Source organism: Ammodytes marinus (genome assembly GCF_949987685.1).
Source record: "Ammodytes marinus genome assembly, chromosome: 11".
Lineage (NCBI taxonomy): Eukaryota > Metazoa > Chordata > Actinopteri > Uranoscopiformes > Ammodytidae > Ammodytes > Ammodytes marinus.
Window position 1 is genome coordinate 12,573,761 of NC_137215.1, and position 19,761 is coordinate 12,593,521.

The 19,761-nt window shown below is 38.6% G+C and overlaps 1 protein-coding gene across 2 annotated transcripts in view; it reads left to right on the plus strand.

Moving 5' to 3' along the window:
• anapc1 (anaphase promoting complex subunit 1) overlaps positions 1 to 19,761 on the plus strand; it is a 54,357-nt gene that overhangs the window by 11,513 nt on the left and 23,083 nt on the right. For both annotated transcript variants that reach the window (XM_080036213.1, XM_080036214.1), the window contains exons 17-33: positions 1,733 to 1,793; positions 3,817 to 3,872; positions 4,279 to 4,410; positions 4,513 to 4,587; positions 4,809 to 4,931; positions 5,942 to 6,111; positions 9,344 to 9,435; positions 11,082 to 11,230; positions 13,539 to 13,617; positions 14,257 to 14,293; positions 14,657 to 14,730; positions 15,146 to 15,324; positions 16,723 to 16,809; positions 16,946 to 17,085; positions 17,387 to 17,505; positions 18,559 to 18,689; positions 19,024 to 19,164. In XM_080036213.1, the coding sequence (XP_079892339.1) occupies positions 1,733 to 1,793; positions 3,817 to 3,872; positions 4,279 to 4,410; positions 4,513 to 4,587; positions 4,809 to 4,931; positions 5,942 to 6,111; positions 9,344 to 9,435; positions 11,082 to 11,230; positions 13,539 to 13,617; positions 14,257 to 14,293; positions 14,657 to 14,730; positions 15,146 to 15,324; positions 16,723 to 16,809; positions 16,946 to 17,085; positions 17,387 to 17,505; positions 18,559 to 18,689; positions 19,024 to 19,164 (1,845 nt within the window). The remainder of the gene's footprint in view (positions 1 to 1,732; positions 1,794 to 3,816; positions 3,873 to 4,278; positions 4,411 to 4,512; positions 4,588 to 4,808; positions 4,932 to 5,941; positions 6,112 to 9,343; positions 9,436 to 11,081; positions 11,231 to 13,538; positions 13,618 to 14,256; positions 14,294 to 14,656; positions 14,731 to 15,145; positions 15,325 to 16,722; positions 16,810 to 16,945; positions 17,086 to 17,386; positions 17,506 to 18,558; positions 18,690 to 19,023; positions 19,165 to 19,761) is intronic.

Below are 19,761 nucleotides of genomic sequence, written 5' to 3' on the forward strand. Positions count from 1 at the left end.
AGGTACCTGCAAATGAAAAGGTACAATGAACAAAACCTGTACGGTTTTTCATTTGATCTCTATACACATTTATTTACATTTTGTATACACAATGTTAACATTTGTAGTTAGGGGAAGGTGGGGTGATTTGTGCATTTTGGAAGTTGCAAAACCCCTTGTTTCTAGAAAACCGTGGAAGAAATTGGAAATGTGACCACATATTTAAGAAGAGCCATCCATTTGACTCATCCTGTAAAGAAGGGAGACACAAGGAATAAGATATAAGCACATTTAAGCTCAAAAAACTGTGTTTTGCCTTTCAAAGTAAAATTTCCATGATCAAGGTTTTTCGATTATTGTGTCTGAACAATTATAGACACGTTTGAAAACATTTGACACATGTTTTAGTGCTTTGGTATGCTACACTTTGAGTCTATATAGTTAGCACAATGTCAACCCTAAATTGCTGCATCATGCCTATTATCCAAAATTCTGGGGATGGGGTGATTTGTGCGCAAGGGCCTGGGTGAGTTATAAGTAAGTAAGTAAGTAAAATGTATTTATAAAAGCACATTTATGACAGTTTGCACTGTCCAAAGTGCTGTACATAGTGCATTCAGTAGGTAAACAATGAAGGTAAAATAACAATAACCAAAATAAAAGACGTAAAGCCCATACATCCACATAAACACAGATAGTAGTGCAGAGGTAAGTAAGTAGTGCAGAGGTTAATGGGGAGGAAACACCAGGGTGTACATATGGGTTTTGAGCCTTGATTTAAAGGCAGAAATGTAGGGGGAATCACATTTGTCAGGTGGCAGTTGGTTCCACAAGCACGGAGCAACTAGTGCAAAGTACATTTCTGAGAGTTGTGCCAGTGGCATGGCTGTATACGCTGGTCACCAAAAGAAAGTGATAGTCTACAGTAGCTCAGGAGAGAGTGACATCTCAATTCCACTTAACGACACCACTGATGAGAGTTCAGATGGCCAGAAAGATGATGATGGTGACTTTGTCATTGTGACACAATGACGCACAAATCACCCCACTACGTGGGGTGATTTGTGCGACAAGACAACTTTTTTTCCGAAAGCTATATTTCTTAAACAGTTTATTCCAGATCCAAAGTTTTTATTGCCAGGGATGCACAACATCCTGAAATATATGTACATATTTGAGTTGGAGACATAACTGTCAAGGCCTCACTTTAAAATCACTTTGAGTAAAAAGTTGCACAAATCACCCCACCTTCCCCTATATAGAATTGTTAGTAATTTTTTTTTTTACCACTGCAGTGTTGCTTTGTTTAGTTTTTTTCTTTTGCAAGGGTGGACAATTATATTGTTTAAGTGTTAACAGTAAAATTAAATTCAGTATTCAGTTTTGGTGTCTGGTGTTCTTGGAGACAATGAATCATCTCACAAAACACCAATTTATTTTTCTATTAGACCAGACTTTTTTCCGAGGTATTTCTTCGCTTTTTGGTAAACGGTTGCTCTTTTCTCACAGCAAATATTTTGAATTGCCACAGTAAAAGAAGCACAGGTATAAATAATAAGATTATTGACGGCTGAATTCCATTCAGTTTCAGGGTCCTGGTAATTGACATGGCTGACTGGGACACTTGAATTGTTAATTGTATTAGTCACACATTGCTTTTCCTCCCATACCGAGTCAAAACTTGTATTTTATGTTTTAAGTACAGGACACTGCGCACAATTCAATTTGTGCATTTTTTTTGTCTCTAACACAGTCACTCAACAGTGGTGCTATGCTAAGGATCTGTATCCCAGAGATTGCGACCTCAGAGCTGGGTGAGAAACATGCACACGCACACAATCTTTTATTCATTTATGCATGACGGATTCAGAAAAACAAACCTACTGGATACATTGATACATTTAAGATTACCTATTGTGGCTGCTATTGTTAGCAATGTGTACACACCCACACACACGCGTACACACACACATACCCACAAATGGCTGAGTCAGAGCAGTTAGATCATGTAAATTAAGTTTGAGAGCTGCTGTTGTTACATGGTGACGTATTATCTTGATGTATGAAGGATGCCTTTAGAAGATATGTACACACACATACAGCATCCCCCTGATTGATTTAATTATTAATCCACCACCATTAGTGAAGCTATCATGTGTAGTTCTGAGAGAAAATTATGATTCACAGGAACAAATATTTTCTTGCCAAAGGCATATTTTGCCCATGGCATTTTTTCAAACTTTTGATCAATATTTCTTCCTATCTGTGGTAAACTCACTAGTTAAAATTGGACTATGAATAGGAATGACTTAACTCGGGCCTTTATTATTCCCCTTTGGAGATGTGCTGTTAACTTTTTACTGCATGTAAATAATAGACTACAAATAACTTTTTGGGGAATAGGAATGGAAAGCTTATGTGCTTGGATTAATTGAAATACATCTTCACATGGGAAATGTATTGTGTGTGAACTACAACTTGTCTTTTCCTTGGGTCAGTACACACCACACATTCTGTTTAAACAGACAGCTCACTGTTCCAGGTTGGACTGGTAAGGTAATGTGTTTGTTTCTAGGTCTGCTAGTAGAGCATAGAGATCCATGAATGCTATTGCTCTGCAACCTCTTACATGTACCTCATTATTTGTGCTGAGGTCCACATGCTTCACACTAAAGTTGGTCCATTTATCAAATTGTATAGGCCTGACATACAGGAATTGCCATTTAGGAGCCTACCATGTTTGTACCTTATGTCATTTGCACAGTTACTCATAGTTGATCACCCGCAAGACACTCACCAATCAAATGTGCTCATGCAACTTAGCACTCTTTATTTGGGGTCGTAGTGATTCAAGCCCTATCAGTCTGTGTTTGTCAAACTTTTTTAATTTCATACTGTATATCTGTGCAGGTTTGGTTTTTAAAGATTTGATTGCATCAGCATTCCCTGGGATAAAAGTCTATTCAGCTGTAATATTGACAGCTTGAAATTCTTAGAATACATTTGTTTCTAAAGACACTTGCCAAACATCTTGATTTTCAGAAAATAGCTGATGACAGGACAATTATTTTTTCTAGTATTAAAGCAAAGGTCTACCAGTGTGTATTTCCTTTGTTGTTGTTGTTCGCCCACTAGTGGCCCCCTGAATCTCCTCAGATCTCAACGTCTGCTCTGATCATGAACTTTCAAGTTTCTTAATCTCCTCTCACTATTGCTTAAGCTCTCCCTTTTGTTTTATCTAAAAATCCTTTAGCATCCCTAAAGTGTGTGTATGACTCTGTCTGCCTTTTGTGTGTACCTTTATGTCTCTGCCATGCGGTGCTCCCCATTATTTAGTAATCGATCCTACAGACTCAGCTTTCTCCCTCTAATGAAATGGCATTCATCCACCTCTTCACTGACCTTTCCCACTCTGGATGTCCAATTAATATGGCTTGGTGACGTTGATTAGGAATCTGATTGGCCAGAGTTGTTAGGAGACACAGTAACAGTAATTACTGTTGTAATGGAGGCTCCCTTTTAATTTCCTTTTGTGTTTTCTAATGTTAAGGAGAAGGTGCTCAAAAGGATGTGTAATTTAAAAAAAAATATTGGTGCCTTTGTAACTTTACAAATTAAATTCTCTATGTGTTAACAGTATAGTAAGTAAAAATAAGTAACTAGGGAATATGTTCAACAAAATGATTGTGATAAGTCATTTATATTTTTAATGCTCAATGAGTATTTTTTAAGAAAAAAAACTTTTAGTCAAATGTTTACTTCCTTTACTCTAAAATTAACATCCAAATTTCTCCCTTCTCCCTTTTTTGGTCTTTTTTCTCCTCTGATTTATTTTAGTGAGGAAATGCCTTCAGGCGATTCGTTTCATCCTGCCCAAGGATGCTGCCATGAAGGTTTGTGGAATTGATGGTGTAATTAGGAAAAACACTGCAAAAGGAAACCACATCATGGATACTTATTTTGCTACCTCGGACAAATCTATGCCAGCATGCCAATATTTATTGTCTAATAACGGTATGCCAATGTAGTAATCTCACATAAGTATTGGGTAACCTGTATTGAATTTGTAACTGCATTATTTCTGGGTTCAGCAGTTTGGTTGCCAAATGCATTAAAATGACCTACATCTAAATTGATATTATTTGATATAATATAATAATAACATTTACCTTTTATATTATATTATTATTGTCTATAAACAGACATATCTCGGCTTGTGATAATGGGAACTCAGTTTACATGTCCTTACAAGTTGGCTATTTAAAACATTCTGTAAAAACTGCTCACTCCTACCTGCAGGTTTTGGTGAAGTGGTATAACATCTACAACGCCCCTGGTGGTCCCAGTGCACATGCAGAGTGGAACCTGTTTGTCACATGTTTCATGACACTGATGGGCTACAACACTGAGCGTCTGACCTGGACACGAAACGTGAGACAGCTGTAGAAGTGTTTTCTATTTTAAATCAGACAGTACCTTAATTTTATTGCCATTGCACATGCCTTGAGTTTGACCTTGCTCTCTGTTCCCCAGCTACATTTTGAAGTGCCTCTCTCTCCGGTGATTGCTGCCAAGAAGGCTCGTCCCTCCGACGGAGGCTCTGATGAGGTGTGTGACTAAAGTCTGATCTTTTGTGATAACTGTGGCACACTTAACACATCGTAATCTTTGACGTCTAGTTTAATCAGACACAAGTTTATTGCGAAGTGATGAGGCAATTCTGCAATGCAGAAATCTTTCTATTTATTTATTTATTTGTTATGTATTAACACACCAAAGAAACCAGAGATCTTTTGACTGACTTCTATGTCTGTGTCCTCTCTCTGTAGGACTTGGACTACTTGTTGGGGTCTCATTACCACCGCCAGATGAACTCCCAGCCTGTGTGCTGTTCAGTGGACTGCAGCGGCTCCAACAATCCCATCATCGCAGACACAGAGGGCCTGTCCTCTGTAAGAAACTCATTCTGGGAGGATTTCTATAATGCATGTTGATTGTTTGTTCTGCATATTAGAACTATAGACCGTGATAGGTTTGCTACACTTTGTTTGAATAAGACTTACGAAAAGCAGTAAAAAAAAAAAGCAGTTTAGTTTATCGTTCAAATTTGACCAAAACAATGGTTAAAAACTAGCCTGGTCCAACCAAACCATCGTACTTCATTTAATTTGTACAGAAGGTCTGGAACTGCTGTAATTGGCAAACGTTCACTCACTTGGAGGCGGGTGTCTGTTGAAGTTTAAAACTATTGGATCTGCTCAGTGCCACTCTGGATTAGCCAACCAATCGCATCACGTTTGATCAGACGTATGTCATGAGCCGGCTTCTGACGGTGCGTTCCAGTTTTACAGGGAACTCGGAAATTTCCAACTTCACTACATATTGTAGTCTATGGATCTACCGGTACCTGGCAACGGTAACTTGCTAGAGCTTAACGTTTAGTTATTCGGATGAGAAAGGTTGTAGGCGTCCATACTTTCCCGAGCAGATGCACTGGAACACAGACAGGTCGGAACTCGGAACCCGAGTATAAAGGAACGCAGCATTCAACTGAAACTGGAGCGCGACTTCGACGTCATCGTTCTCAGCCACTCGCTCTGTTCGCTGATTGGATAACCAAAAATATAGACGAGCAGAATTTAATGAACACACCCCAGTCCCAGACTGACTACTGAAGTGAAATGAAAATTGAGCGGAAGTAGGTAGGCGGGCGGAGCCAGGCTAGTTAAAAACTCTATAATCAACACTTCCAGGATTGCTATGTCGAAGTTGTAATCAACTTTAAATCTTTTATATAGTTAATGAACCATACAATTGTTAAAATTGTTAGTATCACTTATGGTCTAGTACAAATGTACAGTTAAATTTTACAATACAATAAATATCTGTTACCACTTATACACCATGCTTTGCCTTCTTCCCTAAAACTTATTTTCTTCCTCCTCCTTCCTTGTTTCCCCAGGCGTCTTCTCCCTCCAGTCCGTCTCTGAAGTTGGACAGTTCAGCTCCTCTGTTCCCTTACATTCCTGCTCTGTTCTACGTTCTCCATTTGCTCTATCAGGAGCTGCAGTTGGATGAGCTGCAGAGAGCAAGAGCCTCCTCACTGGTCTGTCTGCTGCAACAGCTGGCCAGGTAACCACTGACTACCTGTCTGTTGTCATTTTGTGTTTTTTTAATGTTTATATGAGCTGCTGCAAGTAAACTAAATAGCCCATTGCGGATGCTGGCTGGCAAGGTGAGTTGTTGTATTGTATATCAGTGAGAACCGGGACAAAAGGCCGTCTTACATATGTAACTGCTGTTATGTTTAAAACAAAAAATATTTAAAATTGTAGATGTTATTAGGGATTAAGAATAGAGTGTCTGAAGCACAATTATCCCCTTAAATAAAATGTTATCATTATTATGTCAAATATATGACACTTGTATGTTATCTTCTCACGATGTCCAAAACAGTGTGTCCTCAGAGAAGGTTTCAATCTTTCATATGCAATTAAACCTATTAAACATACTTTAATGATTAAAAAGAGCTTTTTTCATCAAAAGCAACACTAAATAATCTCTCATATCAATGAAAACTGTTTTTCTACAACACATTCATGTTTTATAAGGATTCTAAGTGGTGGGACCACTTAACTGTAAGTCAACACCGTCAGACATTTTATTCTGTAAAATTTAATAAAATCAGGCGAAATAAGGGGCAGCTGTCACTTTGAAGGACCTCTTGTTACATTCTACCTCTGCAGAGTACATTAGTCAGACAGGCTCTGATAAGTGTTGTAGTTTTAGAATATTTTACATTCCAAATCTTGAAAGTCCTGTGTCACAACCATGCTATGTCAACACTGACTTACAATTTCTGAAGAAGTTATTCGAAATTTTTTGATAATTTTATTTTCCTGAAGTAGTTCATACTAGCACCTATCATCAACAGAAAAACCAAATGGCTACTAGATAAATTCCATTTGTTATGTTTAAAAAACGTTGAATATGTCAACACCGTCAGACAGGAAATCTGTCGGAGTTGACATCTGACGGTAGTGAAAGGCCAATGACGGTAAAAAAACCAAAAGCTGGGAGGTTGTGTCAAAGCTTAGCTCAGTAGCTTAGTATATGTTGGATACATACATGTAATTTAATTTGCCGAAATATAGGGTTTGTATTTTTTCAACATTGCACCCTGTTTTGTCCCACTTCTCAACTGATATATTTATTTATTGATATAAAGTTGGAGTCAGCGATTTTGGAGGACGCTTGTTGTCAAAATCAGTAAATATAATTCTCCTCAAGATCTGCTACCTGTCCGTACTGTGTGTGCGTTGGAAAAAAAATCAGGACTTTATACACAGCCTAGCCTTTTTAAACGGGCATGTAAACAAATGGGTCTTTGCTTAGAACCGAATGAATGTGAAAAACCACCATATCTAAAACTGTTGGGAAAACAGGGAAGAGACTTGAACCATTTATTGTAACAAAGAAAAACCTTGGTCTACATCTCACCTAGCTATGTTTAACTGTCACCAGTTACCAGTCACCAAAGTGCAACACATTTCATTGTTTTCTGTAAAAGCTGTGTGCAATCAAGGCTCTTTAGTGATGTTTACAAAGCAATGAACTTCAACAGGATGTCAAGTGATCGCCGTGATTGGTGGACACACAATGTTGGAGTGGGAGAATTGAGCGCTCTTGAGAGTAATTGGCCTGTTAGTTATTATGTGGGCTTAAGCACAATGCTAATTTTTTACACTTGTTCTGCTTCTTCTGACTGACTGGTTAAGGCTTAAATGATGATCCCGATCGTTGTATTAGACTTTCTTTTGGCAGTGAATGATTACCCTTAACATTCACTTCACACATCTTTAAACATTTTATGATGAGATCAGATTTAGATATTAAGAATACAGTATACAGTATTAAATATAAATAATTCAAAAATTAATATTTTCGTACAATTAATTTCTAATCAGAATTGGAACACTTTATTTTTCTGTAGACTTTAATGGCCATAGTAAGTTAGTTGCGTATCTTATTAAAGAGATCCTATTATACTACTTTTCTGGTCTTAATTTCTTGTTAAAAACTGCTATAGAGCAACCTGACACGAATCCCATCACAAAAAACTATGTAGATTTTCGGGACACTCTTCCTCTTATCCTAGCGAGCACAGCAGTCTCTCTCTACACACTGCTTTGAGCTTCTCCGCCCCTCCCCCCCTGCTGCAAACCCCACTCCGTTGTGATTGGTTACCTTCCTTCCAGCAGCGGGAGATTTTCAGGAAGGTGGGGGCATGCAGCCGGAGCTTGCCTGAGCAGCATTACCATACATGGAAACATCCGGGTGCGTGACTCAAACTACCCGAAAATTTGAACAAGTTATTTCTCGACCGGCTGCCATAGTGTTTAGTGCTCTGCATAGCCACCCCAGACGGTCAGCAGGGAATACGTCGAAATGCATGTACGTAATTATTTGATACGCTAGTATGGTTAAACATGACTATAAATCATTATAACAACGTTTATAGGTCATAAAAGTCGAAAAGTATCATAGGTCCTCTTTAAAGTATAATCTGTTTTAATTATAGATGTTCGTATTATTTATACTAAGTGGTTATTTTATGCATTCAATTCAATACAGATTTATTTACACCTGTACTACCAGTATGCAGCAGTTTAACACTGATTGAAGAACGCAGTTGAAAGGAAGAGACAGAAAAACACTGTTGATCACAAAACTGTTAACATCCAAAGAATATCAGGATTTGGTTTTAAATGCACTTATAAATAACAATATATATTTAAAAAAAGAAGAAGCAATTTTTAAACATAATCAAGGTAAGGAGGTTGTCAAAAAGCATAAAAGCATAGACAAAAAGTTGGCCTTGAGAAGGCTGAAAGCAGAAGGGATAAAGGATTTAGATTAACGATTCGCTTTACAGGCATAAACATGAATTCTTGAATAAGTATTAAGTATGCTCATTAAGTATTTCCCAGTGGATGACGCACATCTGCACACACATACTATACACACTAACAAAAAATATGTGAGAGTCGTGGTTTGGTACGGGGATTAAAATCTATTGATTATCTGATGTTAAGCAGAACGGTAATGACTCACGGCTGTAACTTACTCGGAGTGTTTTTAATTACTGCTCAAAAACGGGTAGAATGCCACGAGGCTCTTTGAGAAAGTGGAGACATTTTGTAATTTGATGCAATTTCCTGCTGCAATTTAGTGTTTGTTTGTGCAGCGATCAACACTAGGAAATACCCGTTACTGGTTAAACTCGATAACCTAGAGATCAAAGATTAGGTACTTTGTCAAATTGAAAATCTAAATTAAAATGTTTTTTTGCTTTTGTTTGCAGAGACCTCCAGTTGGAAGAGTATGTGGATCTGTACTGGAGGGACTACCCTTCAATAATAAGTGGCTTCAATGAGAGCTGCCTCATAGACCAGGGTAAGACCCATGTGATAGTCTAATGATATTTAAAGATATCAAGCCAGGAAACAGACCAGACATGTTGTAGTGGAATAGTGAGGACAGAATGGTTGCTGCTCATAAATGTTGTCTATACAGTCCATAGGGTCATTATACGTCAGTGGATTTTTGAAGTTCAGCTCTTAAATAATCCTTTTGAAAAGAGCGTCATGAAAGGCACTTAACAGGAAATATCTTGTTGAAGTGAATTCCCACTTGTAACCACTGTTGATCTTTGTTAAAAGACATTTTCAGGAAATCTGTCAACAAAATATGTGCCTCACTGCATGGGTAATTCCAGAGCTGTTTGAATGTAAGGTGTTTCTGTAATTTTGTCCTCCTGTCTACAACACACACACATGGAGTCTTAATGGGGACATTTCCTTAAAGGTTCAGTAAGCGAAATGGTACTTTTAGCCAACTTTATGTCAGTGACTGCAGTTAGCAGTCCCCTCCCCTTTTAGCCTGGAAATCGGACGTAACCGGATGACGACAGTGCTGTGCACGCGCCGTCGAAGCCGTGATAGTAAACATCAAAGATGGCTGCGGATACAGTCATGCCCGAAATTATTCATACCCCAGGCAAATTATGAACAAAACTTACATTTATTCAACAAGCAAGTTTTTTCTTAATTGGAAATGACACACAAACGACCCAAAACACAAAGCAAGAGTGGTGAAGAAATGTTTAGCGGACAAACACATTAACGTTTTACAGTGGCCCAGCCAGAGTCCTGATTTGAATCCAATTGAGAATCTGTGGAGGGAGCTAAAGATCAGGGTGATGGCAGTGAGACCCTCCAAACTGAAAGAGTTGAAGCTCATTGCTAAAGATAAATGGGCAAAAATACTGGTGGAGACATACAAAAAGCTGCTCAGCAATTATAGGAAGCATTTAATTGCTGTAATAGCCAATAAAGGCTTTTTCTATTGATTATTGAGAAGGGTATGAATAATTTTGGACATGCCACTTTTTGTAAAAGCTGAAAAAAAAAATCGTTTTTCACAATGATGCCTCTTGTACATCGTCTTATTATCTTCTGGGAGAAGCCTGTGTCATTTCCAATCAAGAAAAAACTTGCTGGTTGAATAAAAGTAATTTTAAGTAAAAATTTGCCAGGGGTATGAATCATTTTGGGCATGACTGTATGTTGTTTGAGTCGGCTTTGGCCTCAACCCTTTAAGATTTGGAAGATGGCACTCAAATCTTTCATTAGCAAGTAAGAGGAATGTTCTGTTTTGCCGACCGACCATGGCAAAAGTTTAATTTAACAGTTAATCCTGCTGTTCGCTAAATGAACGGGGCTTAATACGTCACCTTGTTCATTGCTCTGATTGGTTGTAGTGCTATCCAATTGCGTGCAGTGGCATTTGAAATGCACAAGTAGGAGCCGACCCTTGAGTTGGGAATTACTATTGATCGTGGCCAGACCCTCTATCGTTCAAGATATGGGTCTGGATTTCCAGGCTAGGACCTTTTGTCTGTTCTATGTGAAAAGCAAAAACATTTCTCATTGATTGGCTCCCTCTTTTTTTCTCCTCCTTCCCTTACCCTCCGTGGTTCTTTGTCTTCAAAATCCATATAATGTTTACTCCCTTGCTCCCATGTCTCTTTCCCTTCTCAGTCCTGATTGGTCAGATGCAGCGTCCGTCCTTCATGAGGGCGAAGCCTCCCTGTGTGCTCAGCTGGCTTAGTAGCTGTTTGAGAGGCGAGGAGGTCCCGCCTTTCCCCTACCTGCCCTCCATCTGTCAGAGGACCAGGCTGCTCGTTCTGGTACGTTTGGTTTTAGAGCATTCGTAACCTGTGTAGAAAGAAGTGGGAACACAAAGGCTAACAGAAAGCCACATTATTTGCTTTTATGGCCCACATGGCTGAAATTCCAAAAGTAGAGAAGGATGACATTTCAAAATCACAACTTCAGACCTTTATTGCCAACAAAAGTCACAAACACAGAGAAAAAGTAGTACAACATTTCAAACTTTTTCTTCCAACTGTTCCCAGGGCTTCTGGTGTGTGTGTGTGTGTGTGTGTGTGTGTGTGTGTGTGCACGCGCAGGTGCCTGCATGCGTGTGTGTGTGTGTGTGTCAGAGGGTAAACAGTTCAGCTTTGATTGAGACATAGTCAGACAATCTATTTGTGTAGCATGTCTGTGATTCTGAACATAAAGAGCAATTATGCCATGGTATAGCTGAAGATGGGTACATGCATGTGTGTGTTTGGTGCTGATGGATTCAACCTTCAGTTATCAAGGAAGGAGGGGGCACTCGAAAAAAACGTTTCCGGCTGCCATTGTTTTTCTAGAGGATGACGGAGGTGATGATGACTATGAGACAGACACAAAGAGAGACGGATTAGAGAAACAGACATATAAATAGATATACACTCACCGGCCACGTTATTAGGTACAGCTGTTCAATGGCTTATAAAAAAATTGCTAATCAGCCAATCACATGGCAGAAAATCAATGCATTTAGTTATGTAGACATGGTCAAGACCACATTCTGAAATAAAACTGAGCATCAGAATGGGGAAGAAAGGGGGTTTTAGTGACTATGAACGTGGCATTGTTGATGGTGCATGGCAGGATGAATGCAACTGAAATCGAGACTCATCATACCAGGCATGATATTTCCAATCTTCTATTGTCCAATTGAGGTGATCCTGTGAATTGTAGCCTCCGTTACCTGTTCTTAGCTGACAGGAGTGGCACCCGGTGGGGTCTTCTGTTGCTGTAGCCCATCTGCTTCAAAGTTGGACGTGTTGTGCATTCAGAGATGGTATTCTGCATACCATGGTTGTAACAAATGGTTATTTGAGTTACTGTTGCCTTTGTATCATCTCGAACCAGTCTGCCCATTCTCCACTGACCTTTGACTTCAACAAGGCATTTTGGTCCACACAACTGCCGCTCACTGGATATTTTTCCTTTTTCGGGCCATTCTCTGTAAACCCTAGAGATGGTTGTGCTGAAAATCCCAGTTGATCAGCAGTTTCTTACATACTCATACCAGCCCTTCTGGCACCATCAACATCACAATGTTCAAAGTTACTTAAAACCCCTTTCTTCCCCATTATGTTGCTCGGTTTTAACTTCAATAAGTTGCCGTGTCCAGGTCTACATGCCTAAATGCATTGAGTTTCTGCCATGTGATTGGCTGATCAGTTATATGTGTTAACAAGAAATTGAACTGTTGTACCTAATAAAGTGGCCGTTGAGTGTATACAGTATGTGCATATAGTATAAAAAAAACCTGAGAATCAAACGCTTAAGCCGTTTTGTCTCACTGATACATTCTCTACAAAACACTGAAGAAATTGACAAATGGGATTCAAGGTCCGGGTAAAACATTTTTTAAACGTGAAGATTTCGGCTGCTTTGCTATTTTTTTTGTCTATAGGTGCAACAAGTTTCTTTGACCCTGCTGACACTGCAGCTGAGCCTACATTTGACCTTGTTTTAATGTGCTGTAGAGTCTGACATGGACCCAAACAGACCTTTATAAAGGCTGATTGACTCACTTCTGTGTGTTCATGTACTATGTATAAACATACTCTATGTACATGCTTTGGTTTGTTGCTCTAGTTTTTCTTTTAACCTTATGCTTGATTATATGATTACGTATGTAATATCTGCCAGGATCTTTAGTTCTGAATGTGTCTTGAGTTCAATAGGTGTTTTTATTCTATGCCCAATTATAAAGTCCCACTCTGTCTGCAAAACATTTAGTTTTTGCTTATCAAAGATCTGTCTTCAGATCCACTTACTCTGTCAGGTGTCTTCTATGATGATCAGTTCATGTTTTTACATATTACCCTCTTGTCATGAATTCATCATTTCAACAACTCTTCAACTGTGGTAGCATATCTCTGAAAAACTTTTATAAATGAAATATATTTTTGGAAAGGAAACGTCAATCACTTGAAATTTGAATGTTGTTCCAAATGTTTTATTTAAGTAGCTCTCATGTCATGACGTTGAGGTTAAGCTGTGTACAAATGATGTTAGTTCTGTTTTTTTGCATTCTATTATTTATCTTTGCCACTCTTCTTTCTCATTGTTTCTGTGTTTATCTTTTCTCAGAGTTATGCTCTCTACATCGCTGGAAATGAAAATGCTACTTCAGCAGATGTATCAAAGTACCTGGCAAAACTCTCTGCAGGTGTGTGTTTGTGAACAGCCTTCGATATTTTAACTTCTCTTTTTATTGCATCCTCTTGGGACTGTGTGTGTTTTATGACCCTGTTTGTACATGTATTGACTACCAGCCCTTATTACCTGTCAGTCTCATAGTTCTGTGCTTCAGGCTCCAGTAACACAGAAAGAAAGTATTTCTGTGACGCAGGTTTGCGTGTCACCTGATCTTTCCTATTTGTTCTTGCTTTGACAAAAACCCAATACAGTACAGAGGTGACAGCAGTCACAGCTGGTATTTCATCAGCCCCCTTTACACTGACGTAGTATTGGTCATTGACTTTCTCGGTGTGAGAGAATCCAGCGACTGCTTTTTTTTTTCTCAGAACAAAAAACCAACAAAACAACTGTCATCCCACATAAAGACAGTCCTCCACTCACCAGATACAAAATGTCACTTTCAATTAACACGCATTTAAGTGCCCATTCTTTTTAGTGACTCATTTTAGCGTAGGTTTAAAAATACTTTAAAGTCAATAAACTTGTTCGCTCAGTTTTAAAAATGCGATAAGCAGGATTTGACATTTTACAAACGTGAGAACAAATGAATCAACCCTTTGACCTCTTTCTGCTGCTATGTCTTTTCTCTCTCATCCTCCAATTTCAGGCCAGAAGTCTAGTGCCAGTGAACCACACTACAGAAGGTAATTCAGCTCACATCAATGAGAGGAAGAGCTTAATAATTTAAGTATTTTCTTATTATTTTATTTTATTGTTTTAAGAGCAGCTACAGTTAGATCATTTCTTATGTATGATAAAATATAAAAGCAATCTTAATCATGGGCCTTGAGAGCTTATTTACTTTAACTTACTTATTTGCTTATAATGTGTATCGTGCACCAACAAAATTGGTTTACACAAAAAAAGCTGGTCCATAGTGCTACTAGAGGTGAAAAACTCCAGAGGGGACCCTATCATGATCAATTGCATCCATTATTTTCCTTTTGATTATATTGTGATAGTCAGTAATCATTGTTTGAACTAATGTTTATGTGTATTTATTCTAGGCAGAGCATTGTGAAGGATAGGTTTTCCTGTGAAAGTCTGGCTGAGCAGCTGGTGGTCTGGCTCACCTCAGAAGGTAAGCAGAGGAAGGTGTGAAGCCATATCATCTTTTTCAGGACTGGACAGCACTGGTTCAGAATAATGCAAACGTATACATTGAAACCTGTCCACTGTGACACCACAATGAACTGACTCTCTCACAGACCACACGTGTGTAGTGTTAGAGATTGTGTTCCTGCCTTTTAACCATTAAGGAGGTGCACAGTAAAAGATTTCAATTTGAATCAGAGTGATATACTTAAATCAGTGTGTTTTATATAGCATGCAATCATATTTTTAGCAACATATCAAGGCAACCAACAACGAAAACATTTAAAATGTAATCTACCAATTAATGAATAGAATGAGATCAAAATAAGGCTGCAATGATTCTTTGCCTCTCTAAAGGAGTTTTTGAAATAACACATATTTCTCTATTTCCACTTGATGAGGTTTCACCTTGAAGGACCTGGAGTCCGTCCCCTTTGGCGTGGCTTTGCCCATCAGAGAGGCCATCTACCGCTGCCGGGAGCAGCCCTGTTCTGATTGGTCGGAGGAGGTCTGTCTGCTGATTGGGCGACAGGATCTGACCAAACAAGCCCACAAGATGACCCTGGCCAAGAGCAAAGCTGTGAGTGGGAAATAAATTAGTAACACCCCTGCGTCGCCACACCGTTTCGCTTTACCGTCTCGTAACCCATTGATGACTATTGCAATCTAGGATGCATGTCCTTAATGCCTGAGGGTTTTCTGAAAAAATAGTACGAATTGTCAAGTCTACCAAAACCTTAATATCTAAGCCTGTGTAGCACATAGAAACATGAAATAAAATACATTTATAAGTTAAGGTTCACAGGTTTTATTTAAACATGCTCCCTTAGCGCTTACAAACCAACACATTTTTCTAAAAATGGTCAAAATTAGATCGGGGAGAAAAAAAATAAAAAATAATATAAAATATTAAAAAATAATGTGCTAAATTAGGTTATAATCCTGATTCCTTTTAGCCTGGATTGTAGTGACTGAGTGTGCAGTGGAGGGATAAAGATAGACAGATATAGGAAGGAGGAGATAGCTTTATTTTATTATTTAGTTCAGTTATCACTGGCACCATAAATCCAACTTCCCAGCTGGAACGCAGACTGACTCCGGCTGTCGTGAGCCGATCAGCTGGTCCAAACCGTCCAAACGGCTGTATACCACGGAGATGAAAATGAAACTGAAACTTAACTATCGCCTGGCTGGGCTGAATTTGAGTTGGACCAGCAAAATATAGCCTAAATTGATAAATATTGTTAATAAATAGATGCAATGTGTTGTGTGATTTTCGTCAGTAGTCTATAGTAGACCTTGATTCTGCGCACCAAACGCCACTAACTGGTCTGTAATACATTATCGCGGACACAGCTGGCTTATTTTTTAATTAAAAAAATAAATAATTTGATTGACGTGATTTTCGGCAAACCACACAACTTTTGGGTGGTCACATATCCTTAAAAAATCAACAAAACCCACCACATGTGTATTTGAACCAATGACGGTGCATTTTATGCTGTGCACGCCATGAAAATTAGATAAAGTAACAATGCTGCGCTATGCAGCAGCCGCCAGGAGATACAATGTGGCGTCGCGCAGCCACATTGTATCTGCTGGATTAAAGAATCCATCGCTATTGTGGCCATAATATCATTATATTTGAATGGAACACACTATTTACTTCTCAGCCCTGGAAAACGGTGCTAAGAAGTATTAAACCTTGGCGCTGGAATGACATCGCAATAACTAAAAAAGTAACACATTGACAAATTTTCTCTTTTGGATTAAAATCATCTTTAAACTGTTGTTGTATGTCACTTAATAACAACATTATTCAGTCTCCAATACACAAACAACGCTGAAATTCCAGGTAACCTTTTATTATAACGGTAACCAAAAGATGGCTTGTACCTTATACCTGTAATAATTTTGTGGCATAAATGGACGTTTGTCTTTGGAATACATTTTGCTGTTTGTGTGTGTGTATGTCCAGTCTGTCGGTTCAGGTATTTCCCTGGAGCCAACTGCAACAACAGAAGCAGATGAGGAGGAAGATGGGATGTCAGATATTATTCCAGGGGTAACAGATGCGTAGCTCTTACATTATGAAGATAATCTTTTCCAACCCATTGTTAAGTAGCTAAATTGTTTTTGTTGATTCCTAGATGTTACAAAACCAGGACTTATATGTAAATATAGTATTTTCTCGTCTCCAGCTGACAGGACTGATCTGGAGTCAGGATCTGAGGGTCCAGGAGGTCAGGAGGCTCCTGCAGAGCTCTAGGCCTGTCCGGGTCAGTGTTGTCCAGTTACCAGAGGTTTCTGATCACGAGTACATTGAGGAGAAAGAAAACAAGTGAGTATTTTTTGTATGTCTGGGTCCTGAGTGGTCTTGGAATGTAGATTCTGACGTCAACAATGCTTTTTCAAAGGACATTTTCAATATCATTTTCGGTCCTTTCTATAAGATGTGGTAATGTCCTCTAAATAATGTTTTTTTACTGTGCACATACTGTATACATCTATGTGATCACAGGATTATTGCTCTGGTCAAGGAGGGCTGCATCTCTGGCTAATTAAATAGTTGTTTTCTGATTAATGTTTCCTGGGTTTAAATTCCCTGCTCTCTTTTTGCCCATGGCTTTGTATCTTCCCAGACTCCTGCAGTTGTGTCAGAGGACCATGGCTCTTCCAGTTGGCAGAGGCCTCTTCACTCTCTTCTCTTATCAGCCTGTACCCACTGAGCCTTTACCTGTCCCAAAACTCAACCTGACAGGTACTGTGATAACTAATTACATTCTCAAGAGACTGAGGAACTCTGAGAGATCCATCCCTACTTATATCAGGGAAAAGCAATTTAGCATGTATGGCTGTATTGCCATACATGCTAAATATTAAAATCATGTTTACATGATTTTAATATCTGCTCTTGACAAAATATTCAGGGAGAAAACAATATATTCTCTCTACTTACATTAGTTTTCAACAGATACAATCATATGAAAAAGTTTGGGAACCCCTCTCAGCCGGCATTATAATTGACTCTGCTTTCACAAAAAAAAGATAAAAGTGGTATGTCTTTAATTTACCAGGAACAGCTAACTACTGGGATGTTTTCCAAACAAAGATTTTTTGAAAAGCAGTATTTGGTTGTATGAAATAAAATAAAATGTGAAAAACTGGCTGTGCAAAAATATGGGTACCCTTGTGGTTTTGTTGATTTTAATGCCTGTAACAGCATGTAAAACTGATGACTTTAAACACAAAGTTGGTTGGATTATGTTGTTAAGCCTTGAACCTCATAGAAATGTCTGTTTAATCATGAGAAAATGTATTTTAGGTGCCTAAATGCAAGTTGCACTTCTTTTTGACTCTCTGCTGAAGTGAGACAGAATGGGATCATCAAAACTGCTCCCAAAAGATCTTAAAAACAAAGATTATTCATTATCATGGTTTAGGGGAAGGCTACAAGAAGCTTTCCCAAAGGTTTCAATTGTCAATTTCTACTGTAAGGAACGTTGTCAGGGAATGGAAGGACACAGGCACAGTTGCAGTTAAACCCAGGTCTAGCAGACCAAGAAAAGTACAAGAGCGGCATATGCGGCGGATTGTGAGAATGGTTGCACACAACCCAAAGATCACCTCCAAAGACCTGCAAGAACATCTGGCTGCAGATTGTGTGTCTGTACATGGTTCAACAAATCAGTGCAATGTTGCCGGCTGAGAGGGGTTCCCAAACTTTTTCATATGACTGTATATATGTATTTTTTTCTTTTTGGATTTCTTTGTGTATTTTATTACTGTGTGTTCCTCTATTTTTCTACCTCAGGTCGCGCCCCTCCTAGGAACACTATGGTAGATCTGAACAGCGGGAACATTGATGTTCCTCCCAACATGACTAGCTGGCCCAGCTTCCATAACGGAGTAGCTGCTGGACTCAAAATAGCCCCTGCTTCACAGGTCAGTCTGAAACAAGAGCTTCACTATTCCCCCATCAAGCTTTGTGTGTAGTTTTACCAAACCCGCAGCTGATTACTTGCTAGTTTGCATGTCTGCCCTGCTGGATTTCTATTCAACTTGCTGTGTATGCTCAGAGTCCTCATAATGAACTGCAAGGTTTGCATTCATTCTCCCTTGAATGAATAATAATACTTGTTGAATTTGTTAATACGAAGACAAAGTCACAGAAACTCTGTTCATAGTTGTTGATGTTTGTAGTGTAAACTTTCTCACCCTCCTGTCATAAACAGCTTCCTAATTCTTGTACAAATAAATGTGACTTTTTTTTTTAAAGGTGGACTCTGCCTGGATAGCCTACAACAAGCCAAAGAGCCCTGAGCTGGCTAATGAGTATGCAGGCTTCCTTATGGCCCTGGGCCTCAATGGACACCTCACCAAGTTGGCAACACTCAATATACATGACTACCTCACCAAGGTACATGCACACAAAGGCGTACATGTGCAGAAAACTCCCAAAACCTTAAATCCAGGAACTTGTTTCACACTTTTTAGTCTCACGGTACAAACAAGGGAAAATATAATTATTATTTATTTAAAACTTTTACAGTTTTTCACAATTGCTCAAACACATTTCCTGATAGACTACCTCACTTTTTCAAAACCCTAAACACAAATTTCAAAACTCAAGCACAAAATGAAAAATCCTTCACTTCTCTTGCAAAAGCACACCTTACCCTCAAAAAAACAGTTTTAACTCTTCACTAAATGGTGTTTTCTTTTCAAATGACAAACACATACATCATATGAATAGACATTTCTAGCATTCATTGAACACTGGTGTGCAGAATGGAAAACACTATAGTATAAATGCAAACCACTATATGAATGCTTTATCAGTAGAATTATGCCTTTGCATGTTCAAACACTTTCACCTACAGTAACAACAAATACTTTACGGTTTTTGCCAAATGCTAACACACATGTTGCAGAATAGTTTATTTTGCCATTTCAAACAAACACAATGAATAGGTAGGACTGCAGTTCAAGCAATTCAGTTTGTCAGTATAAACTA